The sequence below is a fragment of the Acanthopagrus latus genome, chromosome 20, assembly GCF_904848185.1.
Source record: "Acanthopagrus latus isolate v.2019 chromosome 20, fAcaLat1.1, whole genome shotgun sequence".
Taxonomy (NCBI): Eukaryota; Metazoa; Chordata; class Actinopteri; order Spariformes; family Sparidae; genus Acanthopagrus; species Acanthopagrus latus.
The window spans coordinates 11,028,128-11,050,712 of NC_051058.1; the positions used below are offsets into that span (position 1 = coordinate 11,028,128).

Below are 22,585 nucleotides of genomic sequence, written 5' to 3' on the forward strand. Positions count from 1 at the left end.
AATAGAATTTAGCACACCATCTTTCCCTCTGATTGGTGCATTCGTTTGGCCCGACTGGCGCTTCAGATGACAGAGAGTCAATATGTTTGGAGTTGGAGGAGCACTGTCAGTGCAATTGTTGGGACCTAAATCTGGTTATAAGAAATTCTCAACTGAAATAGAGGCAGATAATATACCCTAACTCCTCGTGTGTCCCCCTGGGGGTCACAGAAGTAGCCGGTAAAGGCCAGGGACGGTGTCTTATGACCTCCCTGAAGTCATGCCACGTTCTCATAAGTTGAAAACAGTTTCCTTGAATAGTCGGACCATTTGACCTTACTTGCTTTACTGTTCACCTTAGGCTTGTCTTTTAGGTAAAATGAGCCTTTTCAGTGTTGTATTTAATGAAGCTGTACAATTATGGTTTTTCCTATATGGCCTCATGCATAACAGCTACAATATGTCTCAGTATCAAAAGCTAAAGAGTAAAAATGCGTCCTTTCTCAGTGCAAAAAGAGAACATTTGGTTCACACTACAAACGCTGTACTTTGGTGTAAATACTTCATACACACGTTGTGAGTGCACCTGCATTAAACGTAAATCTGCATTAGCATCTGCTAAGTCAGTCCTCTTGGGATGAGAATCTTGATCATCTCCAACAAGTTTGTGATAAAATCGGGTAATGAACTTCTGAACAGCTGTTCTTCACAGTTTAAATGTTCCCCTCAGAGACGTTCTGTGGTTTCATATATTGGCAAAGCTGTCAGAGTTGTGTTAGATAATATAAAATTAGAAACTCTGCTTGGTGGGTGTAATTTTGTTTTGTTTGTTTACGTCGCCGAGATTTCCTTCTTCCATTTTAAAAAAAAAAAAAAACAGCCAATGAAGATATTTTACTTGTGATATAGTTATTTGACAGTGTGGTATTTGAACTTATCTATTTCAATAAAGCATTCCAAATCTCCCTCCACCTCTTTGTATGTCTTTGTTTTCAGTTATGTTTCTTTTATAATTAATTCTTATTTTGGTGTTCTTACTTTCTCTATCTTAATGGTCGTTTGGGGTCCTTTAAGGCAGTGCAGGTCTTCATGCCACTGTTTGTTTACCTCACCATGTTTACCACTGGCATCTTAATTTACAGTGTGTGTAATGGCCCAGACATAAAGAAAGATATTAGGTGGCCCGGTTTAACTGAACTGCTGATGACATCTGTCTCAAAGTTGGAGAAGATATCTCAGCCCCACATAATTTAATACATGTTGATTGATATATCATTCAAAATATGTAAAAGTCATCTGTCTCCATCTATCAAGTTACAGGTTTTCTCCGTTCGCAGTTTCGATAAAAATGGAGTTTGTCCCACACAGGTTTCAGTTACACATGGAAAAATTAAGGACCTCTTAGGGATCAACTTGTGAATGACATGTTCCATCTCATTTTGAATCATCTTTATGAATTTTGGACCCCAGATTGTGTCTATACAAGTTATTTATAGGGTTTATTATCCCCACAAAATAATACTTTGATCATTTAATGTTGGGGTGTTTATATCCTAAATTAGATAAACAGCGTTGGAGGAACCCCTCAGTGACTTTTGGTTCAACTTGCCCTCTTAGTGTCTAATCAGTTCACAATGATGAAAGGAACTCTGACCGTCAATCATGCCATCGCCTTCAACCACCGACAAGAAAACTGTCATGTGCTTTGATTGACTACACTGGGAGCTACACCACATTCAGGAAGGAGCTATGGGCCTGCTGACCATGACAGAACTTTCTGGACCAAAGTGAGGGGATTACATAATGATTTATCTCAGGCGGGATGGCAAATTGGTTACAGCAAAACCTGATACGCTTGGGTGTGTGAGAAAGTCTATGGACTTATGAGGAAGTGGAAAAGGTCAGGGGTTATTAAGTATTTTTATCCATTAGCCGAGGGCGGATCTGTCCGCTCAGTGAGCCAGTGCTGAGAGCGTTTCAACCAATCCTGGGTAAAGATACAGAAATAATTCATATTGAGCAGTCTAAGTTAAGGGTGAAAATGTCACATCAGATTCTGGGAAGACAAATATAGGTGCTGAGCTGTTTAAAATCATGTTTCTCTTCAAATTTCACACAAAATGTTTCTCAGAAACATTAAACAGAGTTAGATATTACAGTGGCAGGTCATCTGACCCTCATACTCAAGGCTTTGCAGCTCATTTTGGCTCAGAATGACAGAGCAGCGGGTGGTGCAGACATATAGTTAGCCAAGTGGAATCATATCTTTATTACATGGATTAAAGCTGTGACTGTATATGGTGAATAAAAATATTGTCTGGTTGTTATTCTGAGATTAAAATAAAGCGGGACTGGCTGGGGTCTGTAAAAAGATTAGCCCAGGGATGGATGTAGAGAGGAAGACTCAAATAGTGCAAAGTAGAATTAGGAGCAATGTGCTAACAAGTCAAGCAAAGCCCATTACATTTGTTATCACAGCACGGTTGGTGTAGAAATTAGATGAAGGGGTTTGAAAGACTCAACACTCTTCCCACAATCTTGGCCTGCAAAACTCATCTCCACTAACTGACTCATCAGCTATGACAGTCTCTTATCTTAGGTTTCTGTCAGGTCAGTGATTTAAAGCCACACAGGGTCTGAGTGGAGGACGGATGGCTCCACAAAGGTGAAGGACAACAGGAAACTATTTATTAGAAAGGTGGATTCATTCCAGTTTTATGGCTGAAAACTGAATTTCACTGACTATCATATCAGCAAGCTTTATGGATTTTTTAAAGGGGCATTATATTGTTTTGGAGAATTCAAATTTCAAATTTAAAGTTGTGACATTTTTTAAATTTATTTAAAAAATCTATATATATTTTTTTTTTAAATAATGTTCTTTTAAAAAAAAAGTCCATTGAGTTGTCCAAGAAAACCTCCAAGAGTAAAATGCATGATGCAATGTTCTTTTTATAACCACTGTGCATGAAGCAAGTCAGTTACTTTAGCTGTAAACTGAAACATAAGCAGGCCCACTATACAGCCCAGACACTACGGCATACACATAGCTGCAGCAGTATGCTGGCCCTACCTACAAACCTCATCACATCTGTTAGGATGCTTTAACATTTAGTCAAGAAGATGGCACTCTCCGGGCTGTCACAGTGACCCCGATGAGGTCATGGCAGTTGACTGTGATTATTTACAGCCAAATATTCTTTGAGCACAGATAACAACGAGCCAAAACATCTGTCTCTATGACATGCTGAATTATTTCAGCAACTGTAATTTAAATGTCATTGGGGTGATCATATTTCAAAGTGTTTCATCTGTTCTGATTCATTGCCCTTCTGACATTGTTTGACTTTTCTTTGTTTAGTCTATTCAAGCTTTTGTTACACTGTGTATAAATATAACTTCTGAGAGTGGATGAAAATTTATCACTGTACTTTCTACTTTTTTTTTTCTTTCTTTTCAGTTATATTGAGCAATCACCTCTTCTGATATTTTTGGTTTCCTCACTTGGGCTTCAGAACAGCTACTTTGACTGTCACATGGGGTTTAATTCCTCAGACTGAACCTTAAACTTTCATCTCAACCAAATTAAGTAAAATGTTCTACCTTACACAATAATAGCAGTTATCAAAATCTTCTCAAGACAAATTTGAACTCCTCTTCAAAACCCAATATATGTATTTTCTTTGTCAGATCATCACCCTTACCCTTTTTAAATCAGACACAATACCACAATACAATAACCCCTAAAGAAAATCTCAGAAACAATCCAGCGATTCCTAAATCATGCTTATATATAAAGTAGTATCCATCTGTTCCAAGCAAATAAACCTCAGAATCCCCCATCCAAAATCAGGCAAATTCAGTCATCACTTCACCGAACCCTAAGTCTCCAGACTAATTACAATGAATTATGCTTTCAGAAAAAGTATCTGCATACCTGCAGGGACTGGCTCAGGCATGGTTTATTCCTCTTCTCTGTGCTGCTGGAAGACTGAGGGGGTTGTGGTGCTTATTCCTTTTATTTCTTCCCCTCTCTGATATTCAAAGCTCTCCTGGAACTCAAGTCACCCACACCCTCCAGTGAGAGGGGAGCACAGGAAAGGCTGACGACACCCTTAAGGAGTTCAAGAAGAGAGGCGCTCAGAGCGAGAGGATGAGAAGGTGGAGAGACAAGAGGGTGAGGTGGTGGTGAAAGGAGTCTTACACATTTATGATGAGAGTAATGGACTGACTAAACCTGCTGAGTTCTAATGTTCGCTGGAGAAACACAGAATACACCGAGATGATGCACAACTAACTCGTTTTATGAAACTTGATATTGTGTCTGGTGATGTCACGCTAATCTTTTGATTATCACCTCCATTTTCCCACATTAGGAGTAGGATCAACTCCTATTTGCAAATCATTTTTGGGATGTCTTTTAATACACCTCTCTTGATGCTACATTGGGATGTGTGCTGGGCTGGCTGTAGAAGTGAATCGCAGAGAATGTGGGCATGGGCAACAAAGCATTAGGAGGTTTATCCAGTAGACTATCTGTTACAGATGCTTGACACACAAAACATTTAGAGCATGTGACCTGATCAGTACGGTTGGGAAAAATTTTCCATTCTTCGATGCAACACGATTCTCTCTAGAATGATTATGTCTTGATGCAGATAAATTAATAATCAGAATTGTAAAACTGAAATTAGTTTGCTCGCTGCAACATTCACTTAACCCTGCTTCAGAATGCTACAGAACGTGTCGGCTGATTCTCTGCTGTACACGCATGCACACCAAACACACATCTGCGAGTTGTTTATGTTTAAGTGGCGACAAAATGGCCGCAATGGCTAGCACCAAGTCTGTAAGACCGGCACTGACTTCTTTGAAAGTTACTGTATGGCAGCATTTTGAACTCCATGAGGTTGAGTGGAGAATTGACAAGACCTACGCAGTTTGTAAGGTGTGTGGAACTTAAATGCTTCAGCAACACAACTAATTTGAGGAACCATCTTGCGTGATACCACCCAGAGTTGGGAGAGAAGCAGCAACCTGCTGCAGATGCCAGCCAGAGAATGTTCGAGCAGGCGGTGGCACAGCTTCAACCAAACTCTGAGAGAGAGCGAAGCAGATTACCAAACCCAGTCAAAGTTTTATTGCACTGGATTTAAGACCGTATTCAGTTGTGGAGAACGTGGGTTTTCGGACAACGGTGTTCACTCTAGAGCCAAGATACAAAATACCATCACGGTGTTACTTCACTGACACAGCCATACTGATGGTCTATTGTGAAACTAAAACAGAAATTTGATACTTTGCGGGTAGGTAAGTAGGCACGTTTTAGTATGAAAGCTGATACATAGGTCCATAATATGTTGACTGCAACCTGCATTGATTATTGCATTGAAAGCTTTTTTAATTCTTACATAGGCTACAGCATACTGTTTTTCTCTCAGGGCTATGCTTATTGCCTGTAACAGGAGGATTCTGTGTTCATAGAAAGTCATCTATTTGTGACGAAGGAAAGCCTTTGCTTTAATAAAATATTAGAGAAGGTAATTCATCTGTTGATTTTTTTTTAAATGATCATCCCCAAAGTAGGAAGTGATTAGCAAACTCTCAGTTGCAACTCAGATTTTATTATTGTTATTATTATTATTATTATTGTTATTATCATCATCATCATCATCATCATCACTTTAAATCATGCATGGAAATGTACACATAAAATTGTTGCATCGCGATGCATCGAGTTGCATCCATAATTGGTTTAGAATCGTTGACCTCAGAATCGGAATCGAATCGAATCATGAGGTGCCAAGAGATTCCCACCCCTACTGATCAGACTTTTGGCAGGCTTGAATAATCATTTTCATCCATTATATCATCATGGATTGAGTTAATGTGATGAGATAATGATAGGTACAAAATGTTGCATTCTGCCACACAATGTGCTACATTTACTGGAAGTGTGCGTGTAAATGTGTAAAATGCTGGTTGGAAGTCATGTAGGAGGCATTCAGATCTAGTTTGTTGCTTTCTGGCACAGAGTTAGAGGAAAGGATCAACACCACACTCATATACAACAAGTTGACATCGCGAGATGGTTTTGCCCTGTTCCAAGTTAATGACATCTGCCCACAAGTAAGCACATTGTAGGTACAAAAGATGAACTGAAACAGCAACTGTTCACCATTTATCAGGGGTCATGCGCAAAAATATTCCTTGGCCACCAGTAACTTCCTGGAGGCTACGCTGGTTGCCAGGCAAATGGTTGTGTGTCATTTGGAAAGAACCAGCCGAGTTCCCAGGCTCAGTGCTAAGCTAAACTAATCTGCTGCTGGCTGTAGCTTTATGTTTACAATGGGAGTAAAATGGAGTCATTTCAATCTAATCATGTAACTCTCCACAAGATTATGAATAGGCGTAATTCAACAAAACATTGTATAAATAAAAGTTGTACTTATCACTTAAGTAAATACAATTGCGCAGTGTAATGGCTTTGACACCATCTGCGTTCCCTGTAAGCCTGTGTTTCACTATGCTATTCAGTCTGCCACCAGGCTTGATTTTTCCCAGGGGAAAAAAAGACAAAGGAAGCATGTCTACCATTGCACAACCAAAACAGGAAGAGGTATTGCTTTCCCCGTAATGGTGGGGCAACTGTGGAAAGTCTACACTGCAGATTAAAAAGATCCCCACTGACAGAGGAGGCAAAAGAGGTTGTAGAGGGAGAGTGACAGAAACCCAGGTGAAACAAGAGTTAACTAACAGGCATTAACTTGATGGAGAGCGCAGTCATGAAATCTGTTCCCCCTTTGACATGCGTTTACCCCACCACTAGAACTTGAGACAGTTCAAAATTGGCATTGCTTTTCCTAAATCAGTACATAACTGCATTAGGTCAAAAAAAGTCAAAGTACTACAACCACTTCTGCTTGGTTTCCCAAGTGTGGCCCAAATGCCCCTGAGGTTCTATTTGTGGCACAAAGACAGTTGAAAGCAAGTAAGACCTGCTGTACATGGCCAGCTGGCCACAGCCAGTAATGGTGTACTTTTATAATGTAACCCACGCTGCTGCGTCTGCCTCTTTTGAAGCTCCCAACGAAGATGTAAATCTTGGGCACGTCCTCATTAGACTGTCTGTCGTCATGTACTCCAACATTTATCAGAAATATGCCAACAGCCAGCGCCGCTGTGGAGACATATCACCTGTTGCTGGGGTCAAAGTGTGAATCTTTGAGAGATGTGAGGCATGTCAGGCCACAGGGACCAGCAGACGGGGTATCTATAGCTGCAGCTATAGCTGAAGTGGCTGAGATGTCTCTAGGGAAAAAAGAGCAATACAAATATTGACAGTGCTGGAAAAGGTTGGGTGGTGCTTTGAGGCGTCCAATTAAGCATATATAGATTAACCATGGCTCCACCTCCACATGCTCCACAATGATGAGTACTTCGACTGTAGATGTTTTAAGAAAATGTTGCTTGAAACAAACTAAATAATTCCTCCACCACTGCAAGAATTTATTGTAAATCGCAAAAGGATTAGTTTGACTTTTTGGAAAATACTTCATTAGCTTTCTCCGTGAGATTTAAATCAGAAGATTGACATAAACCGTGTGTGTGCTTGCAAAGTGAATAAGTGATTAGCAGTATGGAACTTCTTGCCTGGCAATGCCAAACACTAAAAAAACGCAGCAACCAACACTCAATATTAGAAGTGTAGAGGTGGTGTTGGGTATATTTTTGATCTTTAGATGGAGCCAGGCTAACTGCCCCCACTGCCAGTCTAAATGCCAAGCTAAGCTAATCGCTGGTTGACTCTAGCTTCCTATTCAGCGTACAAACACGAGAGTTCTATTGATCTTCTCATTTAACTCAGAAAGGAAGTGAATAAATGTGTTTCCGAAAATACTTAACTACTCCTTTATTTTGTAACATTGAGTGAAACAATACTAGAGGACACTCACAAGTTAGTACAGTTGAGTACCTTTCCTTGTATGGCAACAGAGCAGTGGAGTGGTGCACGGTAAACAACATAGATGACAAGTATCGAGGGTAACTTAAAATAGCCCTGATGCAGAAAATGGAATCACAAATGAAGTTAAGAGCAATGAGACGGAGAGAGTGTGTGTGTGCATGATTATGTGCAGCTCAAGAAAAAAAGATACAGGTGGGAAAGGGCAGTGCAAATATCAAGTTTCTCATAGAAAACTTTGAACAGTGTAGCTTCTCAAAAATACTATAAATGGTAATGAGATACAGATTCATTGGCAACATTAAAATAACGGTTCCCCAGTCAGCATCCTGTGTATGTAATGTGATTAGTCAGTGATTAGTCCAGATTTACGGTTTAATGGAGAGCCTGCAAATACAAATTTAAATTAAATTTAATAGTAAATTTGCTGTGCATGGGAAGGATTCTAACTGATGTGGGATATTCAAAAGAAAGAAGAAATGCTTAAGGTCATTTCAGGCCTGTAGGATTTAACCACCAAAAAAAACTGACAAAAACCCCAGAGGAAGATAGCAGAGAAACGGTATGTCAACTGTGTCAGGAGTCTGGGGATGCTCACTAACGTTGCTTCCCATTGGTCCTGTTAAGTTTTTTTAAGAGGTCATAATTTTTTTTCCCCATTTCTATTCAAATGCACTGAAATAAATACTTATTATTTAAAGCAATGAACAGCATTTTAAGGGGCTAAACATGCTCAAATACATTCCACACTAATTACACTTAGTGAAAATGTATGCTTTTAATGGTTCTTCACTGTGGGGCAGAACGGCTCATCGGCTACCCCTTAAAAGCAGCTCTGGCAACAAATTGACAAATTTTACCCAAATTATGAAATTCGATACACCTGTAAAATACCTGTATCTACAAAAAAAAAGGACTTTACTTGACAAGTCAGAGCCATGTCGAACAGTTAATAGTCTGCAATGTGGTTGCTGACAGCACCGATGTGTGTGGGGTTGTGAGGACCTGCTCAAAGCTGCTTGCAATTTCTTTGGCTTCACACAAGGTTGATCAAAACACTGTAAGCTTTATCACAGATATTTCAACTGACAGATTTTGGTGCTCAGAGAACTTTCTTTGTATCTCCTCTTTCTCCCCTGGGTTTTGCACATTTCTCCACTGCTTTACAGAATATATTCATGACTGCCAAAACAAATATTTAGGCAGACATTTTATTAGCTTTGCAGATGATTCTGGCACCTCGCTGTATCTTACAGGATGAGACTTGACAGTACTGTTGGTGACTTTGCGTCATGGTGCAATATATTTAAGAAGTTAACAGCATGCTTCCAAAGCCCCCCCTCTACAATCTGATAAGGGAATTGAATTGGAGGGCAACTATAAATATCTGGGGACTTTTACTGATAGCAAACTTCAGAAGCAGTACAGCAGTTTTTGTTTTCCCAACATGAAATCTTTTAACATCTGCTAAAATTATGACCTTTTTTTAAAAAAAAACAAAAAAAACAGATTTTAGTGCCTTAGCTGTACACACTGCAGTTGTCGAGGGAGGTTTTGTGAGTAACCCCAGTATGGTTACTGCTCTGAGCTACACACAAATAACAGGAATCTGTGAGGCTCATGTGCTGGGAGACAAACATCTTTTTTGACTTACAGAGGAACTGATACTCTCTGGCTGCTCCTTCACACTGGATAAACTTCAGAGCAGAGGGACCACAGTCTTATTTATTCCTTCTACAATTAGATGGCTTGATTTAAACATGATATTCAGCTGTGGCGTTGGTCCATACACTGCAACAGCTTGGTAAATTACACTAAAGACTGACCAATTATTGCACTGTCTGGTGGGCAATGTAGGTATATCTGGTTGATTTGTGTATTACAGTAATTTCACATTAAGCTTTTTCTGTCTGGTTTTATTGCTTGTATTATTTGTTTATTCTGTACTTTCGCTTGTACACGTAAATGCTTTCTGCAAAACATATTTCCCTGATGGCCCAACATTTTCTGCAGAGCTAGTGAGTTCTAATGGTGTTATATTTAAATTAAAAGTATTCATAATGAACATCCTGTCAGGACTAAAGAAAGATACCCCCACATCTACATTTAATAAAAATTCAATTAGATTTTCTTCTCGACCAATAATTTTTACAGTCTTCCGGAATATAAATGTTGGAATTATAAACGACAACCCATTTCAACATTTCAGTTAAGGGCTATCTGAGTTTATCCACTTGATTCATCACATGGTTTGGTCAGAACTGTGTTGCAGAGTTTCCAAAAATTATATCATCTGTGAACTTCTGAGCATTGCTTGGGGAAAAGTAACTACGATCTATTTTGTTCTCTTGTACAACTTGATATAATGATGCATTGAGGTCTACAATAAATCTTATAATTTACACATAAAGATTAAGCAATTCAAAGTCAAAGTTTTTTTTTGTTTTTTTTAAAAAAAGCACATTTAATGGCTGTAGTCTTCAGAACATTTTAACTTTATACATGAAACCAGAGCTCCCTCTTCTGGACATACAGAGAAGTTACATTTAATTTACTGAGGATTGATTTCACTTCATTCAATGTGCGAAAAAAGCAAACACATTAAATATGAATCAGACTAAACCGATTGTATGTAAATAACAATACCATCTATAACTGAAATAGTTAAACTAATGTGTTGATAAACTGACAACTTTTTGCAATTGTTTTTTTTTTTACACTGTACTTATCTTTCTATGTAGTGACAAGGATCTTCTCAACATATATACAGTGATATATAAACAAATTAGTAACAGAGTTAGAAAAAGACACCAGGAAGAAGATGCAAAGACAGTGATGAACAAACCTATGAAGGAATTGATCTGACATAAGGTCAAAAGTCAGAATAATGTAAATGGAGTATATTCATTTTGAAGGTGACTTGAGGGGAGATTTCTCCACATTGCGACAGTGAAATGTAACCAAATGTGTACCTGGGATGAGACAATGATGAGCTAACATATGAAGGAATTAATTTGGTGAAAGGAGTCAGAATAACATATAGATCTTTTGAGTTGGTTTTGACCATAAAGTCAAAATTAAAGAAAATTAAAGTACAATATTTCTGGATTTTTAATGCATGATAGGAGATGATATTTGGAGTTACTGACTACAACAACTATTAACAACCAACAATGGTTTGATGGTTAATACCATTAAGGACAACATCAGCATAAACAATCACTTGGATTCATTTGATAACGATTGGTAAAATAACACTTACGCCTGATTAAACATGAGGAAAATATTCAATCTTCATAAAGAACATGAAGGCTATATATATCTTTTAGGAGCTTCACTTCACCACACTCTCATAAACAGCAGCTCACTTTACCGCAGTACAAAGAGTGCCAGGACTTGAAGACAGTTTTTGTCATAGCCAAGACACTGTCATGTGATGCATTCGGGACGTTTTCCCACATTGTGAAAGACATGTCTGTAAAACAGTAATCAAAGCCTCACAACCCCTGCGAAACAACTCATTTTACTGTCAGAATTTAGGCAAGTCAGTCTGATCAAATTTGGAGAGTCTAGAAGAGCCGCCTAATTACATTTTATCCCAATTCAAGTTAGCTCAGCTCTAAACCAGAAGTTAGCCGACTGAGCTGGCGGAAGTCTCGGGTGTGCTTGCTCAATGGCATCCCCAGCTGCACAGCCACTGCCTCAATTAAAGTCTGATTCTGTGGGAAACACTGGTGTCCTTCCCTGTTTCTAGTGTTTTTCCATATATTTCCCTCACCTGTGTTGCCCCACGTCACTCCACCTGCAGGCCATCCCATGCGTTATTCTTGTGTTGTCTTGTATTTAAGACTTTGGTCCCCCTGCTCCTCGTGGTTTTCCTGATTTTGTACTTTGCTGTACTCTACTTTGATGAACTTTGTATAAGCTCTTTGTGATGCTACTTTGGATTTTTGGTATGTGCATTTTTTGTTTGTTTTTTTTGGTTGCTGTTGTTTCTTGGATTTCAGCTTATCATTAAAAGTTTTGGGGTTTTTTTGTTCTCTATCCTGCCTCCTCCTGGTGTTTTTGTATTTGGGTCCTCACAATGTTGTAATAAAACGACACTATAGGGGCACAAATCATGACAAATAAAATGCACCAAATCTTAATCTTCTGAGCTCGAGATGAGGTAGTTGAAAATCTGTTCAAGGTATTATCCAGCGCAGTTTGACGCAGGTTGACAGGTTTCGGTTGCGACTATAAGGTTATTGTATCTGCATGCTGTCTGATTAGGTGAGTTTGCAAGTTGGTTGTGTTTCCTGAATATTTTACAGCAGCATGACAAAGCTTGCAAATGGAATTTTCTTTATCCTACTCCTTGCTCCCTGGTTTGTTTCTTAAACCAAAGTGCACCCACACATCGGCTTTGTATGGTGAAGGGGCTGCCATCCTGCTTCCTGCTGAGTGATTCGTTCCCTATGCTGAGGGTTCAACTTTTTTAAAAGATTGAGTTTTCAAAGCTTTTTTTACGCCATCATTCTACAATTGGAACGACACTAGCTCAGCAGACAGAATAATCTTCCCTCTAAGCTCCACCAACATTTTTTCTCACAGAAAATGTATGCTATGCAATCTCGAATGTAGCTGTTACAAACAGTTATGTATAAAAGCAAAATTGTATATAGACTGATCTGTTCATATTTTTGTTTATTGATGTCATATCTCTACAAACACACTGTAGAGCCACAGGACAGCGCTGTTGTTCTGTCCAGTAGAAACATGAAGCTTCGCATTGCATTCAGCCAAACTTTTTGGGCATCTACAATTACTAGAGTTCATTTAAGATATTGCATTTTGTCTTCTAAAAGTTATTATCATTGATGAAAATGCTACGAGTACACTGGAGCCAGTGGTAAATCACGGGAGAGCTGCACAGATCTTTTTTTTTCCTCTGGGTCAACAGCCATTATTTGGATAAACTGACAACATATTGGGAATTTACATGGTTACTTTCCTGCCTGGAAAAAAGGAGTAAAACCTGAAAGTAAAAAAGTGAAATAATAACAGTATTGCAGTGAAACTTTACAGCTTTTAGCCTGTTTTTAACATCTCTGCTAGGTTGGTGCTCACCCTGCATCTGCCACATACACTCCAGAATGAAACCACTAAGGGTGAGCAGGGACGAGTGGTGCACTCATAACTTTTTCAAAGTTAGAAAAATGGCATCCAGGTATCCATAGTGCACTGCTATTTGCAATGGGCCTACTTATCAGAGTGAACACACTTATCCAGTCAAACTAGCAAGTGTAAGTATGGAACACCACTAATACATTGTCAGGCCAAGGACACAAAAAAAGAGGAGAGAGACAGAAGTCAGACATCAGAAGGTGCTGGCAGAAGTGTAGTCCCACAATATTTTCATGTTTAGTAAGATGAATTGAAGGTTTATTTTGGCCAAACCTGAGGTGAAAAGACTATCGCAGATGGTTTTGGTGAGCTTCATTTTGTTTCTGTCCTTTAATTACAAAGAAGATTGCTTCATACATTTTATGAGACTATCAGCGCTACTTAATGCAGTGGTCTCCTGGGGAGGTAGCAGCAAGGACAGGGACAGGAAGAGACTAAACAGACTGGTTAGGAGGGCCAGCTCTGTCCTGGACTGTCTGCTGGACTCCACAGACGTGGTGGGTGAGAGGAGGATGTTTGCCAAGCTGACGTCAATCATGGACAACACCTCTCACCCCCTGCACTGGACTGCGGAAGCCCTGAGCAGCTCTTTCAGCAGCAGACTCTTACACCCCCTGCTACCGCAGTTTTTGCAAATATATTAATGTTTTTTGTAAACATCTTATTTTTTCCTATGTATTTTCTATTTTCTTTTTCCTGTATCAAGTGAATTTCCCTGTTGTGGGATAAATTAAGCTAATCTCATCTAATTAGGTGCGTTTCATGATACATAACATGGCAATTAATACAATCTTAGTTCAGTAAAACAGAAATACTTTAATGCAGAGACACTGTACATAGAAACACACCACTTCTGAATAGATAAGTTTGTTATGCCAGAGATTACACATCACGTCTCATCTTCAAAAAAGCCTGGTGGTGCTTTATAGTAGGTGAACCGGGAAAAATCTCAGCCAATCGCTAACAAGCATGGAAGAGTGGATATCATGCTAATTCTCATGAGCTGAGGTTTTTGAAAGATTAGACAGTGGGCTGAGCTGGCAATTCTACCACGCACCACACTATATTGAGCTGTAGAAGAAGTTTGGGTCGTGCAGGAGAAGATGTATTAAACATTATTTTGGGGCAAAGTCAATTAATTTAAGCGTTTTTTTTATCAATTTTCTTTGGCAATGTTATACCTGCAGTTGTTATGTCCCAGTGACCATTGAAAGTGAGACTAAGGCTCTCTCCTGATTCATTTAGATAGAGGCCTGGTCTTTGTGAGCCTGAAATGCCAAGATGGCTGCTGAGTTGTAAGACTCACCTATCAGACTTCAGGTTTAAGAGACTTCCATTTAAGAGAAGCACTTGTCCAAAGCGAGTTACAAGAAGTACATTTGTCACAAGAGAGAAACCACAACATATCACCCTTAATAAAGTAAGAAAACTTGTGTAGAATTCTTGCAACACAATTTACAGACCTCTGATATTTCTTCAAATTATGTAAATGATTTCATTTAATTTCTTGATGTTTTCAAACCAAAATTCTTACATATTACACCTTTAAACCACAGCATTAGCAACATACCAGCTTTAACGTCCAGGCAAACAAGTTATTAAATATAACCTAGAAAACATTATTAGCAACACAGAGAGGAGACACAATACCCACAGAAAGCATGGAGGGAGGCTGAACTCACCTTACATGATGCCTTGTCCACCAAAGTCCAATGTTGCACTGCACTTGTTGCTTGATAGCCATGTTGTACTCTTATTCCAAGAACTCCCACAACCACTGCTGCTAAGTTGCCTGACTTTTAGCTAACCCTTGCAGCTAAGTGTCATTAGCAACACTCCTCTGTGTCAAATATGAAATACTGTATATGTTATTAACTTTCTACTGTTTACTGTTTAGCTTTAAAGGCTTAAAAAAAACACTTTTGACTTTCTTCCCCAGAGTCGTTTCACAGTTTTACAGTCGAACTGATGGCGACTTGCTAAATGTTTAACTACTTCATGATTGTTTCCTTCGGTTGACGTAGGTGAGGGTGCTATACCATGTTTGACCACACAGATTCACTGACATGGTATGGCCATAAAAACCCAGAGGGGCGCTGTTTCAAACATTTGCTTAAACTTAATAAAAAGGGTAAGTCACTACAGCAGCAACGATATAATAAATGAATGTTGCACGGTGAAGAAATCTATTACAAGTATATTTATTCAAATGATTTTTATTACAGTTTTTCTCCGTTGGTTTGGCTCCTTTCTTGAAACATTACATAATTACATTCTCAAAACTCTAAGATAATTTAGCAAAACAGTCTTACAGTTCAGCACAACACCATAGCTCACTTGCAAAAGCTCATATCGCTCCCAAAACTGTTAACTCATCCTTCAAAACTAAATTCCTTTCCTAAATAAATAGTCAGTGTCACCAAAAGGCAAAAGATCCTTCTCAATTACTTTGGCTCATTTCTCGAAACAGACCGGACATTGTCACTCATACTGCCACACACACACAAAGTAACTTCCATACACCAGAGTTAAAAGAAAATGTATACAGCACAATATACTGTAATATAAACACATAAAAAACAAGGAAAATTATATGTAGCCTACAGAGCTGTAAATAAAGCTGGAGATTCAAAACATTTCTTCACTGGTCACTATCCTCACCCTCCCTCTCCTGGCCACCATCATAAGCGTCATAACATCCCACTGAGGTAAGATATTACTGTAGGCCTATAAAACTCACACACACACACACACACACACACACACACACACACTAAATGAATAGGTAAATGAGTAAATAAATACATCTCTTTCGTCATGCAGTGTCCTGTCCTGTTTAACATACAATATTCCATCATTGACTGACTATGTACCTGTTTTCCTTGCCAAAGGTTTGGATGATGGAGGAGACTGTAGAATGGGGCACATCAGGCTGCACTCGGCGACCTGTCTCCGCCATTGTGAGGCGATGGTTGTTAACATGGTCTATAAGTGTGGCCTGAATTTCATCTGGGACAGCATGGAGTCTTCGTGCTCCTTGGCCTCTTCCCCCTATTCTACCACCACGCACCCTTACTCCTCCTCTTCTTATTCCTATTCCTCAGGTGCCTCGATGTTCAGAAATTGTTATGGTCCTGGTCAAGCTCTACACATACATGTTTGGCAGCATTCACAATCATGGACAGCACCTATCAGGTAACCAAACATATTGTTTGATTGGTCATCCGAGATGTATGAAACTCCTCCTTCGTTTGTCAAGTTCTATTTTCATCTGACTGTCAATTAATCAATTAATCAAATGTTCCAAGAGATTCATATATGGTATTCATGGTATTAAGTCCTTGACTAATTTTGACAATTGAACAGACTAGTGTGCATGTAATAACTTATACAATGACATGATGTTGACATGTTTTGGAGAGAACAACCATTAGATTGAGAATCAACTTTTCAGTTTAGATCAACAAGATCTGTTCACTTGGATACTGTGCTAAATGTAGGCTACTTAATCTTCTGCAAAGATGTATTAAGAAATTTGCAATTTGACGAAAGGAATGAGACATTCCATTCTGTTGAGAACAATTGCCAGGTGGTTTGGAGGTTTGTCCATGTTATTTTGAGAATGTAATTTCTGTTTCAAGAAATGAGCCAAACCAACAGAGAAAAACTGTAAAAAGTCATTTTGAACATTGAGTGACACTGGCACACTTTGTTATACTGCTGACCGTCGGCAGAGGGAGACAAAGACTATGTTAGAGTCTCTAACCAGCGGACACTGAGCTGCCAGGGAAGTGGCTCTGAGACAGTTGCAGTCTTGTCACCTCAATCAATAACTCCTCATCAGAGACAAATCATTTTTCTGATATTCAGTCTGGGGACATTATAAATCACATAACAGAAATAAATGCTTTCATACAGATCTGTTGACATGTCTGACCTTTTAGTGTTTTTCAGTGTTTTCTTGTGAAAATTGAAGGTAATGCTCAAAGTCCATCTTAAGATGACATAAGATAAGATATGATAAGATACAATAAGATGTTTCTTTATTGATCCACCATGGCAGTTTATCTTGGGCTAAACTTTTCATCACTCTGCCTTAAGACGTTCCTATAATACAGGTTTCAAGTCAACATTTGCAATTTTGTATGTATTGCTCTTATCTCTTAAGCCCCCTGTTCCTTGGACAATTCATCTCTGTTATTACTGATCCCATCATTCTATGACTATAAGAAAAACCTTCAATTAGCACTGAGTTTAGTCCTGCATTTTCTGTCTTATATTCCACCACCTCCTCTTAATCTGTGCACCCTCATTGGCCCTATTTGTGTTCCCACATGTGACTTCTCACTGTTTATTGCATCTCAGGATCTGCTTTCATGTCACCAGCCTAAGCCTCTGGCCCCCTGGCTCAGTGTTAACAGGGGTAGGTGAAGAATGAAAGATCCAGAGCAGCTGTAGGTATGGTACAGTTTGAATGCTTAACATGACATTGATGGATTGATGTTCCTATGCTGTAAGCTTGTATTTTTATATAATGACTTATTGCTTGGGGAAAACACGAGGCAACGTGGCTTCGCAAAAAGAAGGTCTTGTTTGTCCTCTACTGAAAATATTTAGCATTGAGTGAACATTCATTGACGCTCCTTCAGGCCTTTTCAAATTTTTTTTAAACACAGTAGCTTCATGGGCAGGTTTTTACCATGTTACCGTGGGTTTTTAAATGTACTTTTTTGCAATTGCCCTTACCAACCCTCTGAGCACAGCTGTAAGTTTACAGTATTTGCAGATGCTGGGGTACCTTGGATTTGTGTGCGTATTTGTTTTAGTTGTATTCAAAACTTAAAGGTGCAATACGTACAAGTAGGCCACATGTCAAATTTACGGCAAACGGCCACAGGTCAGACTTGAACCCTGGGCCGCTGCAGCAAGGACAGGGCTTCTGGACATGGGACGCCTCCTCTACCAACTGGGCTAAACAGCACCCCACGCACAGTAATGTTGAAATCAGGGAGGTTCCATAGGTTACACAAGAAAAACTGATTTTATTTAATAGAAGTCACACAAAAAAATAACGTTATTGATTTACAAAGAGCAGAATATATCAATGGCACCAGAATATACAGTATACAATAAGACAATATATATATATATATATATATATATATATATATATATATATATATATATATATATATATATATATATATATATATATATATATATATATATATATATATATGAGACACCACCAACAGTATTTCAAATTGAGTTTTGATTCACAAGCACTTAAACAAATAGCTGCTTCTTGGCAAATAAGTTTCTTGATATACAAACAAGTAATTTTTTCCTTACATTATCCCAGTTGGGTATGTGTCCTAAATGAAGTGGAATTGTAAGAAAATGGAAAACAACAGAGGCGGACTCAGGATGTTAGAGGCTCAGGGGCCAAAAAAACTAAAAAGGGCACCACGTGCCATGTTCTATGCTGAGGAGCACCAGCCTGCAGAAAGTTGTGATGTGTTTATGGTGAAACAGGGCACATCCTCACATTTTGTCCACTGGAAGGGCAGTTATCATGTTTTCCCTACCATAAAGGCATCCAAAAGGGAACTTTCACTGCATTGTTTGTAACGTAGGCTCATCATGGGAGCACTCCCCCTGAGTCCGCCGGTGTAAAACACACACTGTTTACTCCTCTTGTTTGGCTAACAAACATGACGACTTTTGTCCGACCCAGAAACCTGCCAACATCCTGCCCTTAAAGCAGCTCTTGATCTGCTGCAGCAGTCTGACCTCCCGCCTGCTTTTGCCCCCCTCTTCCTCCTTCACGTCTTCAACTGCATAAAAACTGATGACACCAGCTGGTTGGTCCAGGTAAACCCCAATGGTGGTGCACTGGGGAATGTCCCAGATTTCTTTACTGATGCCGTTGAACCACAGCTGATAGTGGGATCCACCCCACCCGAGACCCCAGGACTGTTCGTTCTCTCCCAGCCCGCAGGGTCCGTCGCTCCCCCTCCTCCCTGCTCCTTCATAGGCAACTCCGACGACCACCCACCCTGAATATTTCACCTCCCAGTAAGCTCTGAAGCCCAGGATGCCTTCTTTGCAAAGAACCTTTAAAGGAAAGAGAATACAATTTGCAGCGAACGGGAAAAAGTATTTGAAATCTGGATTTGCTGTTACAAACCCACCTGGGGGGCGTGCTCATATCTCTCCGGTCTGTCCAGGACGGGACAAGTGACATCGTCAGTCATGCGCAGCAGCTTGGATCCCCCGTCTGTGATCCACAGCATCTTATTCGCTGTCTTGTCATCCAGGGAAAGGTTGATCCAGTCTGTGGAATGTGGAAGGTTTACATCCATGACAATTGGGAAAAGAAAATTGTGAGAAAATCATGAGCTTGAGGAAAAGTTTGTGAATCTGAATGACTGCTCTTACATTTTAGAAGATCAGCTCTGCAGGTGGGCTCAGGGATGTTCGGCTCATACTCTGGGATTTTTTCTGAGCAGCAAGAAAATTCACATTAATTATAAGCTGATGACAAGATGATAAAGTAAAACCTCAGGATTCATGTATATGGACTTATGTACTTTCAGCGTGTATATCTTTCATGCATGCACCTTATTTCTGTGACGGAACGCAACAATACATTTATGAACTGTGCTGGAGTCACAGCGAGGTGGTCAGGGTGGATGGTGACTGTGCAAAGGCCAGGATTGTTTTACAAGCTTGCAAAACTTATTTTCATTCAAAATTCAAGCAAAGGCAGTAAAAAGTAATTCATACAAACTGTTTTAGAGCCCCTTCAACAGTGGGCAACACATTTTCCATGGTTTTCTTTTAATATCTTACCTTTCGGAGAGGCCACAACTTTAGCCTTTGTGCCTGGAAATATAAAACAACAACATTACTGCCAGTTATTCTCTATGTCGTTGTAAATTATTCCTTTGGTTTTAATGTAAGAAAATGTGATGCTAACAATATATGAAATTTGCTGAGAAAAATTAAAGATAACCACCAAAGTTCAATGTCTGAAAAAAAAAACCCTAAAATCTGAAGAAGGGACTTCACTCACCAGGACGGCCGGCTGCAGGCATGATTCTCTTATTGGGAGCGCTGGTTGGCATATTTATCACTCCTTTCCGTGTTGAGGTTTCCTGAATGTCGGTGTCTGTCAGCGGCGTACTGCTGCGATGATGCAAACGGCTTCTTTATATACCACCCCCCCCTCCACCAGGATAGGGGGTATTAAAGGTTTTGGGGGGGCCCCTTGGGGCTCCCTTGGAGACATTTTGGTAAGGTATGTAGAGATAATGAGCTCACTAATGGGCGTGCCACAGGGCCTGCCAAACCAGGACTGTAAGCTCAGTGCCAACACCTGACCCGCTGACCCATATTTATCTGAGAGGTACTGAGTTTACTTTTGTGGTTATCCTGTCATCTCTTTGTAATCAAACACACATCTAGGACACTGATACCTCTCTAGGAATGCGGTCACCTTGTACAGAACAGAGAGGTCACATTGATACGGTGATGGAGGGAAGAGAAACCTGATTCGATTGGAGGTTCATTTGGAGTTGGTTTCTGTTGATTCTCTGCACTAAAGTTGAAGAGTTTTTTTTAGTTATTGTAATTTTCTCTGTTCCGTTGTACGTTTTAATCCTCAATGTCTTTGTTTAGAGACTACAGGATTGAAATGCTTCTGCTGTACTATGTGCTCCCCTCACATATACTTTTCTGTAGACCTTCTTGGCGCTTGTAAAAGCAGATCGGTCATTCATGAGCAACCTATCAATGTGTATAAATTGGTGACATTGTGATAAAAAGTAATTTGATTCAGAATGTAAAGATTTCAGCAAAGTACAAGACAACAGAAAAATCACATGTAATTCTGTGTTGTGACCTTTTTAGCCCTAAAAACTGCAGAAACGACCTTGAACATTGAGAGCAGCCAGTGTGCAGACTCACAGCTTAGTCGTTTGGCAGCGATCACCTTTCTGTCATTGGTGTTTTAAAAGGCTGGTGCATCTTGTTTCTGTTTGTCTTTTGAGAGGAGATTTCTCAGATAAGCACACATGCAAACCTGTTACCCACACTCTTATTTCCAATAAACCCCACTGGGAAGTTCTGACACGATACGTCCTGGTATGTTGTTTTTTACTGTGTCACTTTCACTGTAATCAGCGGGCCCAGTCAGTCATCTGCCTTGGACAGACTGGAGCACAAGAGGGACGAGGCAGCCTTGACTCGAGGTTTTGGCCGAGTGCCCGAACAGTAAACACCTCAGTGCTGCTGGCGGTGGAGAGCATATCCAAAGTAAAGGTTTACAACCAGCGACATGCTTTCTCCCACAGTCTATGCTATGTACATTAAGGCATTCGATTGTAAATGGTTGATATGACAATACCGGTCGGGAGCGTGGCTAAGCTTGGCATGATGACCTGATGAACCTCCAGGCAAGTGGTTTACAGTTGTTTTAAGTATTTGGGTTAGTGGGTTGTATATGAAGGTATATTTAGGTGTGTTTGGATTGCACATGTTGTATATTGGCCTATGTTCATTGAAATGTTAATATCAACTATTCAACTGACTTATTAATGACTGTATGCGGAAGATGTAAATGTCCTGTTTCCACAATGTGTTTTCATCACTATATTCAGAGTAACTGAATAATGTGTTTATGCAAATATATATATATATATATATATATATATATATATACAGTACGCACCTCTCACTACATGGCTAACTGAGCTAACTGAGCTAACTAGCTAACGGCAGGTACAGTCACCTTTTTGTTTGGAGTTTGAGGGGAGGCCACTTCATTCATACAGCACTTCAATAAATGATTGTTCTTCAATGTGATAACAAGCAATAAAGTCATGATTACAAATGTTTTGTTTCATGTTCTTTATTTTAAGAAGCCAAAAAGCCTTTCTTCATAAAGTATTTCTGTATAATTAAAGTGGAGACAGGCATCTCTCCCCACCACCATGGGGAATTATTCTTGGCACAGCTGTTGCAAAGAAAACTGAATCGCTTTTCAGATTCCTCAGTGGCACCTTCCAACAATGCAGGACAAAGCAAAGGTTTATTCATTCATTTACTCTTTAATAGAGCAATGAAACGCTGCTTGTCTGCCAGCCCAGCGGTAAACAGGATAACAGAGTGAAAGTGAAGTTTATGGGGAACCACTTTAAACACAGCTGGAGTCATTATCATTCTTGCCTGGACATTGTGCAATCAACATTTACTTAATAAAGCAAAACACCATTGCCAGTTTAAGTTTAACAGAAAGCAACATGTCATAAGTTCTTGACTTAAGAAATCTAAAGACACAGCTGTGTCAAGGAAAGATGACAAAAAAAACAATTTATGGACCTTTTTAGGGGAGAAACACAGTCTGGATTGTCTGTTTTTGACATTTTAAATTCAGGATATAAAAATATAAGAACTACATGAATGCAAAAACCG

At 39.4% G+C, this 22,585-nt stretch overlaps 2 protein-coding genes across 7 annotated transcripts in view; both read right to left on the minus strand.

Moving 5' to 3' along the window:
* The window catches only part of mybpc2b (myosin binding protein Cb), a 36,704-nt gene extending 21,581 nt beyond the window's left edge, over positions 1 to 15,123 (minus strand). For 4 of the 6 annotated variants that reach the window (XM_037081569.1, XM_037081568.1, XM_037081566.1 and 1 more), the window contains exons 1-3: positions 14,791 to 15,123; positions 7,177 to 7,290; positions 3,917 to 4,093 (exon numbers count right to left, since the gene is read on the minus strand). In XM_037081569.1, coding sequence (XP_036937464.1) covers positions 3,917 to 3,938 — 22 coding nt within the window. In that variant the 5' untranslated portion in view covers positions 3,939 to 4,093; positions 7,177 to 7,290; positions 14,791 to 15,123. The remainder of the gene's footprint in view (positions 1 to 3,916; positions 4,094 to 7,176; positions 7,291 to 14,790) is intronic. The other 2 variants (XM_037081565.1, XM_037081570.1) reach the window with 2 other exon arrangements.
* A 3,287-nt stretch (positions 15,124 to 18,410) lies between these two features.
* Positions 18,411 to 20,309, minus strand: LOC119010083 (stonustoxin subunit beta-like). The gene is made up of 5 exons (XM_037081945.1): positions 20,187 to 20,309; positions 19,964 to 19,996; positions 19,550 to 19,612; positions 19,303 to 19,445; positions 18,411 to 19,225 (listed from the first exon to the last, which is right to left on the minus strand). The coding sequence occupies exons 1-5, from the start codon at positions 20,236 to 20,238 to the stop codon at positions 18,797 to 18,799; spliced, it is 720 nt and encodes a 239-aa protein (XP_036937840.1). The 5' UTR covers positions 20,239 to 20,309; the 3' UTR covers positions 18,411 to 18,796.
* Positions 20,310 to 22,585: the final 2,276 nt, after the last annotated feature.